Consider the following 11,499-nt stretch of genomic DNA (forward strand, 5'->3'; position numbering starts at 1 on the left):
AACCCTATAAATTGGATTCAATAAAAATAAATCCCCAAGATACGGATGTACGTGTAACACTAATTGACATAATGCGCCGTTGCTTAAATTTTTTGCTTTTACAGAAAATTGCACGGGATAGCCGATTTCGCGGATTCAACGATACCCAGATATCGGGACTATACGCGATTTCACGGATAATACCCGATTTCGAGTATTCTCTCCAACCTGTTTAAAGCAGTTTTTTTTCATCTGATGTATGGATATCTCACTGACTTAGTGAGCTCTTGGCATATATATGTATCATTAACGGAATATCATGCAAAATATTGCAGACTTTTCGATACATCTACACGTATATGATGTTTTGTAGAGGAAAAAAGTATTGTAAAATCTGGCAGTGTACTTGTGAATTTTAAAATATAGAATAAGCATTTTTTAGAGAAAACTGTTCATTCCGCATCTGGGTGAATTAAAAAAAAATGACCAAACGCATATTTATCAACCCACACTAAAAATACATGCAATGAAAATAGATTTCTATGTCTCAGCATATGTCTTTAGATAGTGTCTAAATACCTGCCAAATATCTCATTGATATCTCAATTAACAAAAAAGTTATGCCCAAAAATGATGCTAAAATTGTCAGGAGTGCAACACCTTTTGTGACATTTTGAAATTTCAATATTTTTTGGAGATCTGTGAAATAAAAAATAATGCTTCATGTTGAAAATAAAGACTTTCCTGATAATATTCAAAGTACTGAGCTTTAAATGTGGACTGTCATAACTTTTGTTTACTCAAGTTGTGGTCGTGGCTGATGTTTAAAAAAATGTTATACCATGTCAGGAGTGCAACAGAAAAAATGTAGTGTTGCCAAAAAAACATCAATTGTAAAATTCTCATAGAAAATTAAGACAAAAAAGAATTTTGGAAGTGTAAAATAATAACTGATATACATTTTAAAAGTTAAAAATGTTATATAAATCACAAGCAGCATTAATGAGAGTCAAGTATATGTGCATACCCAAAAATGTCAGGAGTGCAACATTTGATGTTTTGCTCCCAAGCATGAAAAAACTATTATCATTATATGATTTTCTGATTTTTATTTTGGAAAAGAAAGACACTAAGAACATTTTTACCAAATAGATTTATCAATTACAGGATCTGTCTGTGCTTCAGATCCATATTTCTATGGTCAGGAGAGCAACACATTTTTTTAAAGATTCAAGTTGTGTGAAGAAAAGACTTGTATTCATGCTTAGAAGTATTCATTAATTAATAATGATCTTTTTGTATAATTTAATGCTAAATTATTGACAGTTTTATTATTAAAATCCTTCCTTTTTCAATTTTATCAATTCAGATGTGTTTTTATCTTTTTTGTGATTTTTTTAATGAACATTAAAAATAAACACACTGAAACATTGTCATTAAATTCAAGTAATTCCTCTTTAACTTCACTGAAACAACAGAACAAGTTCTTATGTAATTTTCACTTCACAATTCTACTTTAAAAGCACCAATGCTTTTGGTCAGGAGTGCAACAAATATGTTAGAATTATAAATCATCCAATAAGAATAAAAATAAAGAAAAAATGATGAGTAGAATTTTTGTGGTGGGTTACTGTGTTTGTCTTCTAAAGGAAAATATGCTTTAAAATATATTTTATCTTCTAAATATACATTTAAGCTAGTTTTTTGGGCATAAAATAGGGTATAATTCCAGATAAAATACGAATTTTAAATACTTTCGTCTGTTTAATTATGAAGTATTGGACTATAAGTATTGCACAATTTCATTACCACTTGATGTTGCCAACACTCTATGAATTTTTGTGTTCTATGGTTTTAATTTTAAACTTTACTGCAGTCAGGAGTGCAACAAAACTGGTTTATAATTATACCAATGCGTTTTAACTATCTTTACTAAAAAATAAGTTGAAAAAAAATGCTTGATACTATTTGATGTTCAAAACACTATGTCTATCAACAAATTACAGAAAATTTACAGTCAATTCAGGGAATATTTTTCATCATTTCACATATATTTTAAATACAATTTATAAATATTACACTTTGCAAATAATCATGTTTTAAGGTCTTCAAAATATGAAAAACCTGCTGTAAACGATGAAAAATATCAACACGACAAATTGATTTACAAAGTAAGAATGGGTTATTGTGTGTTATAATTTTTAAAACAATGTTAAATAAAATACATATCAGATGTCAGGAGTGCAACACAATAATGTAACATAGGGTCACTTCAAAATCTAGTATTTTTTGTTAGAGAACTCGTATATAACAATTCTTTTTTGGCCTAGATTTAAAGAATTGACTTGAACGGACAAAAAAGTGAACTTTGGGGAATTTTATTGCTTCATATTTTTTTCATATTAAAACTTTTCAAACCAGAATTGAAAAAATAATGTAAAATAACAATCAAAAAGCCAATTTTTTGTCACATGTACAAGAGAAGATACTCATTCAAGGTATAGATTTAATCATTTATACCCCTTTTACCATTTTGAAGCATAAAAAACTATAATTTCTTGTGATTATGTATTTTAGAAAATCTTTCAAGGTGTAATGATATTTTCTTTTTTCAAAAGAAATTTTACTAATAAAAATTCTGAAACTTTTTAATCCAATTGTCTATTCCATTGCCACTTCAGGATTTTAAACTAGAATGCATTTGCAATATGATGATATAAGTGAAAAATATGTTATAAGTAGTTGAATTTTGCCAAAAAAATTCAGTTTGGTGGTCATTTTTTTTTAATTCACCCATCTATACTCGTTAGTTTTTTGGTGAACACATTTATTGACTGGGTTCGAGGGCAACATGTGTTTTGCCCCAAGCACCAAACTGTTTGCCTGAGGCCGTTGGGCCGAAAGCAAACAGTTTGGTTTGAGGGTTCGACAAAACGCATTTTGCCCGAGAACGCAGTTAATATGTTGTGTTGTTATACCTTTTATTTTTATTTTAAAATAATCTTGCACTGTCTTCCATATTTGCGATAATTGATAAGATATAGCTGATCCTGCATACATTGTGACGTAAAAACGTCATAGCGGTTCCAACATCTCATCGACAGGCCCGAAATCTCACTCAGCGGTCCAACATCGATTTTTTTTTTACCGCTCAGAAAAACATTGAAAATGTTAGACTTTTTTAGTATAAATTTATATAGGAAGCAATTCTATAAGGTATAACAATATGGGTTAATTATTTTTAAGTGGGTAAGTGCTGCCTTATACTTCAAAGATGATTACCTCATTTCTCAATGTCTTTTGAACATATGTAGAGAAATGAAACTTTCAGACAACAGTTATCAAACACTGCTGTGGTGAGATTTTTCACACTCAGCACTCCACAATGTCCAGGTGCACAGGATCTCATATGGCCATCATAATTATTCAAGTAAAATGGTATGGAAAGATTCGGTGACAATTGAGCTCCATTCGACCACTTCCATGTGTATTTCTCTGGTCCTTGCGTATTGTTAAGTCCTATCTGGAATGTTCTTCGGGGGGAAGTTGAGAAGTCATCTTTAAAAATGAAGAAGCATGTACAGTATTTACATTGATTACTACAATTGTCAAAAGACTAAACTATTTTGAATGTTAAAACATTTTCCCCAAAAAACTGCAAGGTACAAAAAGAGTTCTATTTCGTTTCTCATGATAAAGTTCATTATCATAATTCAGTAGTAGTAGTAGTAGTAGTTTGCTTGTCTGTTTTTCGAATCCTTTTCAAATACACATTATACTAAGCAAACTTTATTTTGTTAACCTCTTAAAATATAGTAGCATAAAATATTGTTAAACAAAATATTGACCCCTGTTGAAGATTGGCCAATGATCATATTTAAAGTGAGAATGGACAAAAGTTGCGATTTGTTCAATTCGAGCACTGAAAAATGGCCCAGTTCTCAATTGAACAATTGTCAACATTAATATTGCAGGTCACATAAGTTATATAGGTTTCAATTCTCGTTGGAAATAGTTGAAATGTCTTCGAGAACATGTGTCTGATTTGCCTCTGCGCTGTGTGCTTTTCTTTCTTTTTTTAAAAAAAAAAACTCTATTATCTCTATTACTCACAATAATTACGTATATAAGTTGTCACGAATCTCTATACTCACAATAATTACGTATATAAGTTGTCACGAATGTCTATACTCACAATAATTACGTATATAAGTTGTCACGAATCTCTATACTCACAATAATTACGTATATAAGTTGTCACGAATCTCTATTACTCACAATAATTACGTATATAAGTTGTCACGAATCTCTATACTCACAATTATTACGTATATAAGTTGTCACGAATCTCTATACTCACAATAATTACGTATATAAGTTTTCACGAATCTCTATACTCACAATAATTACGTATATAAGTTGTCACGAATCTCTATTACTCACAATAATTACGTATATAAGTTGTCACGAATCCTATTTTCTGGTCTGTATCTAAGGAAATCAATGATCCGCCAAGTTGTTTACACGACATGATTGCCCAGGTAGACGTGATGTTTTGAGTCCAGAAAATCTGGAAACAGATCCCACCTGCCCGATTATGCACGAAACCAAAATCAGTACATGATGCTGAAAGGTGGAGTAAAATTTGTGAACATCTTTAAAATTCCCTAACGACATGCATTTATGAGCAAAAGAATTTATGAAATAGATTCTTCTTACTGATAAACGTGTAAAGTTCTACCTTCACGTAAACGATTTTTTTATAATTTAGAAATATATTTTAAACAAAAATCCATATATCATTGGTATCTTTTTTCTGGAAGGAAACTTACAAGCGATTTCGTACATTTCAACTCCGCTTTCTTGTTTTCTTTGAGTATGCCTCCAGATGGAATACATATAAAGGAAACATTTCTTTTCCAGTGGTTTGAAGAAAATAGTTTGACACAAATCGTTCGAAGCGCACAGGATTCCACAAGCGCTGAGTGACCATTGACCTCCCGTAGATATTAACCCAGATGTTGGCAAAACATTCTTGTAGCGGGTGTTTATTACGAAATAAGTGCTTCTTAGGAAGGTTTGCGTAGTTCCTTAAAAATTAACACAAAATAATAACTTATATATACATGTTATGATAATAATCTGCATTGGGTGTAAGTGTCAAGTTTGTGCACTAAACGTAAAAATGCTGACTATCTGATGTCCGACCAAAGTAACCTAGTTGAAAAGGGGGAGGGGGGTTTACAGGATTTAAATAGTATACACAATAGGTATGAAACATGTCTGTCAAATTTGACGTATTTACAGATTATATCGTTATGACGACCGTAGAATTTGCAAAATGCAAACTCAACAAAACTGTTGAAATCCATGTGACATAAACTTCTTTGTCAGTAGCCTGCCTCGGTTTAAAAACTGATCGTACACAGAACATGTTCTTAAATTACGAACTGAATCAGTCAGGAGATAGGAACACCATATGAAGATGATTGGAGTTTGCTATTTAAATATGGGAAGTTTGCGATAAATAAACTAAAATCATCCTATTTCTCATAATGAATAAGTTTTTTGTTTGCCATTAACGTCTACGCGTATATTGAGTAAAACATTCAAATATGAATTAGATGTGGCATACTCTGTGGTGAATTTTAGTTCGATTTCATTGGGATATACCAAATCTGCTCTTTAATAACGAACCCAAGTGATATTAATTAATAGAACGTCGTTGATAGAATGCCATTGCAAGACTTTTTTTCTTCCCATGTTGAAGTTTTGGTTTTTATAAATTTTGCTTCATAATAATACAAAAAAGCTAGGTCTTTAAAGGAGTACAATTTTTTGCCACTGGAATTTCAACAGTTTGTTGGAAGACTTGGTGTTTAAAGAGTACCTAAATATTGTCAATGTGAAACTCCAGAATCTTTTATTATCAACTTCAGAGTATAGAATGGATTTGCTGGATCACAATAAAGAAAAAATGCATTTGAACACAATAATTCTTGCTCTCTTCGAATTTGTAGTTATTTCCAATCTCATTTTTAGCTCACCTCGACAAAATCGAGATGAGCTTAAGCTATACCCCCGGCGTCGATCTGTGTCGGCGTTAGCGTCGGCGTCCCGGTAAAAGTTTTAGGAGCAAGCCCATATCCAAGTAACTATAAGCCCTACCTGGACCAAACTTGCATGGATGATGCATCTAGGGATGGACACTGTCACACTTGCTTCAGATGCTGGATCTGACCTAGATTTTCTAGATGAGTGACCAGGTTAAAGTTTTTGGAGCAGGTTCATTCCCAAGTACCTATACCCTACCTGGATCAAACTTGCATGGATGATGCATCTAGCAATGGACACTACCACACTTTCTTTGGATGCTGGATCTGACCTAGACTTTCAAGATGAGTGACCAGGTTAAAGTTTTTGGAACAGGTCCATTCCCAAGTAACTATAAGCCCAACCTTTACCAAACTTGCATGGATGATGCCTCTAGAGCTGTACATTACCCAACCTGCTTCAGATGCTGGGTCTGACCTTTATTTTTCACATACCGGTAAGTGAATTTTATGCATACTTTTACCAAATAAGCATGGGTGTATCTAGGAATGGACACTCCCAGACTATCATTGGATTCTGAATCTGACCTACATTTTCCAGATGAGTGATCAGGGTAACGTTATTAGAGTAGCTCTATAATTTTGTGTCCTGTTATGATTAATCTTGCATGGAAGATGCATATAAGGATGGACACTTCCAGACTTGCTTTTGATGTTGGAACTGACATAAATTTTCTTGATTCATAAAAAGTTTTCTGAGCAGGTTCATTCCCAGTAACTATAACTGCTACTTAAACCAAACTTGTATCGATATTGATCTTGAGATGTACACTAACTAGAAAAAAATTATGATGTGAGATTTGTCTGGACTTATAGATACAGTAGCATTCGTCGAGGTGAGCTTCGTAAGCTTTGATTACCTATGTCTGAACTTGAGAATGGTCCAACTATTAAAATAATGTATGTGCAGGTGTAAAAAAAAGATCAAAAACCCGTGGAGAGCCTTAGGAGAATTTGTATGTCCACTGTAAAACAATGCAACGAAATCGGTATGCAATGGGCTATTGTAGCGATATGCATCCTTTAAATGGTCATATTAACCCAATGTCCGTGCATGGCACGATTATAGTTGTCTGGGTCTGGCCAGGAAAACCTCTTATTGATAAGTGAATGTAGGGATACCTGAATGTGTAAAATATTTTTTTGGTGGACTTTCTGCTTTGAATACCTTTCGTTTTCTTTACATACAAATCCCCGTTTCCCAAGGTTCACATAATAGCAATACACTCTTATTTCCATCATACTGTAAATGCGAGGGAAGTCACTGTCACTGAACCCCCGCGGGCTCGTACCCGTGATAGAAACGGATATCCCCGATTAATTACTGTATATAGTGTAGGATTTGTGACTAGCAGAAAACAATTATTAAGGCAGGGAAGTCCTCACATGCACAAAGGACAAGAGGGATGTCCGCGCACCTGTCCTTGCGCAGCAACAAGCAGGGCTGTCGCTAACGAATCGATTCCAATCAGAGACACTGCAGGGTAGGGTTGTCCACACACCAGTGTTCTGCCAGAAGATCCAAGCAGGGAAGTCCACACCTGATCTTGGGAGCAACAATTTAAGCAGGGATGTCCGCACACTAATTGCTAAGAGATGCCAAGTGCAGAGCAGGGATGACCACACATTCTGGCAGCAATAATAATCAGGGATGACTGCACACTTACTACTTAAAGCTGTACAATAAATATATATAAAAGCAAAAATCACTGGAATTAGCAGTTCTTAAAAAAATCATACTTCAACGTACTTAAAAAATGAAATACGATATTTTTAAAGCTGCTAATTTCAGCAATGTTTGATCATAATCAGTATATTTAGACAGACATAGAAAAACCCAAAATTCACAAAAGACACCATCCTGAAACTGAGCCCATGTGAAGTAGACTACATCATGGCTCATCATTCAGTTTCTGATTTTGATGAGTGGTTTTGTCAAGTCTTTTAAAAATATTATATATGAAAAATGCTATTTCTTAGTTCTGGATTGATTAATCGGAACAAGTTCCGAAAATATCATGATAAATAATTCTGTGAATGTAACACGTCTTCTTATAAGTACAGTGCTAATATCTGTTGACAAATTAAAGCGTTCTGGTTTAAACAAAATTATACATGATTTTACATTTTTAGGACTAGATTTGAGAATTGTGCAACCTATTGGAAGGTGAAATGATCGTTATTATCTCACACTTTATGTTTGTGACGTTGTAAATCAACACTAAATAGAAAGGAAAGCCTGATTTTATTTTGAATTCTTTTAATATAGCCTGACATGATATCTAAAGCCTTGCAGTCATCTTTTTATATAAAAAAAAAAGACACTCCCTCCCTTCCCCCCCTTTTCAAATTGTGTACTACGAAGACAATTAATACGCTCTTGATGCGTTACTCATAAAGCCTCAGAATGCTTGAAGTACTTACCAAGAAAATGAAATATCCATAATGAAAATGTCCAAAGTTCCATAATAGGTGTTATGTGAGCGCATTAAGATTTTTATGAAGTCATCATAAGAATGAGGAATGTTTCCGAAATGGATGTTCCTAAAACTGAATAAGCACCTACAGTTTTACTGCTCTGGAATGCAACATAATGGGTTTAATCTACGATACCAATAGCGCGTAAGAAATTGTCATGATTGTGTTTCTGAAAACATCTAATATTCATTCTTTGTTCAAATAAATTCACTCAACCGAGGATAACTATCTGCGGGTAACTATTTCCAAGTCTTAACCTAATCAATGAATTCCTAAATTTAAAAAAGAGTGTTTTCCCCGGGTTATAATAACCGAAGAGAGAAATGTGGCACGGGTAAATATTGTTAAATAAGAATGATATAATTGTTGATGGAGCGTTTCTAAATTAGTTGTTACTGGTTGGATAAACATCTCGAAGTTTAATTTCGTTCCGGAATTCATAAAAAAAAGTGCTTCTTTGGGTAATGTTAACCAAAGAGAAAAAAAAAATTGGCATAGCTGATATTTTCAGGGCAAATATATATTATAAAAGCAGTCGTAATTTATTCAACTTGCAATGTACCACTGATACATAATACATATGTACCATGAATACATGTGACAGGCCCTTAGAAACCGACAACTCCCAATAAATATTTCAAGATTTATACACCAGCTTAAGTTGACCTTTCTCATTTATACTTTTTTAAATCTTATTTTATTTCATTTAAAAGGGAAGGGTTGCCAAGGAATTTCTAGGGCTTGTCAAGGAACTTCTAACCCCCCTCCTGAAACCGCTTAATTCCTTAGGGAACTCTGCGTGTCATTTCAAGTGCGGTAATCAATACTGTATTCCCTTTGTCGGTTTTTAAAAGTATATTAAATTGATATCATTTGAAGCTTTAATTGCTAAGTGACTATTCGCATTATAATTACAACAGAATAATTTTGATCTCTAATGCGCTTTAATTTCAACAGAATAATTTATGATGCGTTATACCTAACTTTTCGTATTTTGTCTCTTCAGAGATACATTCACAAAATCTGGAGCATGAAATTAGATTCTTTTTAATCTGGAAAGTAAACTTCCCTCAGCTTTTAAAAATTCATGAAAAAAATGTACGTCATATTTTTTCAGTAGTGACATTTTTTTTCAATATTGAAACCTTTTTAATTGTTCAGTGGAGGGGAATCAAATAGGAGCAGGATTAAAAGAAAAACCAGGCTGAAGCTAGTAGGCACTTATCAGCAGGCGATTAGTCTACAGAATATCAGCAGACGATTAGTCTACAGAAACTCGTAGCCATTTATCAGCAGACAATTAGTCTACAGAATATCAGCAGACGATTAATCTACAGAAACTAGTAGCCATTTATCAGCAGACAATAAGTCTACAGAAGATCAGCAGACGATTAGTCTACAGAAACTAGTAGCCATTTATCAGCAGACAATTAGTCTACAGAAGCTAGTAGCTACTTATCAACAAACAATTAGACTACAGAAGCTAGTAGCCACATATCAGCAGACGATTAGTCTACAGAAGCTAATAGCTACTTACAAGTAGGCGATTAGTCTATAGAAGCTTGTAGCCATTTATCCGAAGACCATTAGTCTGCAGAAGCTAGTAGTCACTTATCAGCAGACAATTAGTCTACAGAAGCTAGTAACCACTTATTAGCAGGCGATTAGTCTACAGAAGCTAGTAGCCACTTATCAGCAGACAATTAATCTACAGAAGCTAGTAGCCACTTATTAGCAGGCGATTAGTCTACAGAAGCTAGTAGCCACTTATAAGCAGACGATAAGTCTACAGAAGCTAGTAGCCTTTTATCAGCAGACGTTTTAGTCTACAGAAGCTAGTAGCAACTTATCAGTATTTTATTAGTCTACAGAAGCTAGTCGCTTTTTATCAGCAGACGTTTAGTCTACAGAAGCTAGTAGCCATTTATCAGCAATTTATTAGTCTACAGAAGCTAGTAGCCTTTTATCAGCAGACGTTTAGTCTACAGAAGCTAGTAGCCATTTATCAGCAATTTATTAGTCTACAGAAGCTAGTAGCCACTTATCAGCAGACGATTAGTCTACAGAAGCTAGTAGCCACTTATCAGCAGACATTTAGTCTACAGAAGTTAGTAGCCATTCATCAGCAAACAATTAGTCTACAGAATATCAACAGACGTTTAGTCTACAGAAGTTAGTAGCCATTTATCAGCAGTTTATTAGTCTATAGAAGCTAGTAGCCACTTATCAGCAGACGATTAGTCAACAGAAGCTAGTAGCCACTTATCAGCAGACATTTAGTCTACATAATCTAGTAGCTACTTATCAGCATATGATTAGTCTACAGAATATCAGCAGACGATTAGTCTACAGAAGCTAGTAGCTACTTATCAGCAGGCAATCGGTCTACAGAAGCTAGTAGCTATTTATCAGCAGGTGATTAGTCTATAGAAGCTTGTAGCCACTCATATCAACAGGGGATTACAGAAACTAGAAGCCGCTTATCAACAGATGATTAGTCTACAGAAGCTAGTAGCCACATAACAGCAGACAATTAGTCTACAGAATCTAGTAGCCATTTATCAGCAGACAATTAGTATACAGAAGCTAGTAGCCATTTATCAGCAGATGATTAGTCTGCAGAAGCTAGTAGCTACTTATCATAAGAAAATTAGTCAACAGAAGCTAGCAGCTACTTATCAGCAGGTGATTAGTCTATAGAATGTAGTAGTTACTTATCAGCAGGCAATTAGTCTACAGAAGCTAGTAGCCATTTATCAGCAGATGATTAGTCTACAGAAGCTAGTAGCCAATACAACATGATAAATGGACTGAAGGTACTAATCTGACAAGCCTTAAAATCAATCCAAGAAATGAATTTAATAAGCTAGGAACTATTTTCACATGCTAACAATCAGGAACACCACCCATGAATTTTCAAAATTCTTCC

The 11,499-nt window shown here is 33.9% G+C and overlaps 1 protein-coding gene across 1 annotated transcript; it reads right to left on the minus strand.

Moving 5' to 3' along the window:
• Positions 1–3,219: 3,219 nt before the first annotated feature.
• On the minus strand, positions 3,220–8,664 carry LOC133181209 (uncharacterized). Its single transcript, XM_061315743.1, has 4 exons — positions 8,517–8,664; positions 4,812–5,069; positions 4,423–4,605; positions 3,220–3,537 (listed from the first exon to the last, which is right to left on the minus strand). Exons 1-4 carry the CDS (start codon positions 8,557–8,559, stop codon positions 3,263–3,265), a joined length of 759 nt encoding a protein of 252 aa, XP_061171727.1. The 5' UTR covers positions 8,560–8,664; the 3' UTR covers positions 3,220–3,262.
• Between the last annotated feature and the right edge of the window lie 2,835 nt (positions 8,665–11,499).

This window comes from Saccostrea echinata, unplaced genomic scaffold, assembly GCF_033153115.1.
Source record: "Saccostrea echinata isolate AGI-Se365-2 ecotype Australia unplaced genomic scaffold, CSIRO_AGI_Sech_v1 ptg000008l, whole genome shotgun sequence".
Lineage (NCBI taxonomy): Eukaryota > Metazoa > Mollusca > Bivalvia > Ostreida > Ostreidae > Saccostrea > Saccostrea echinata.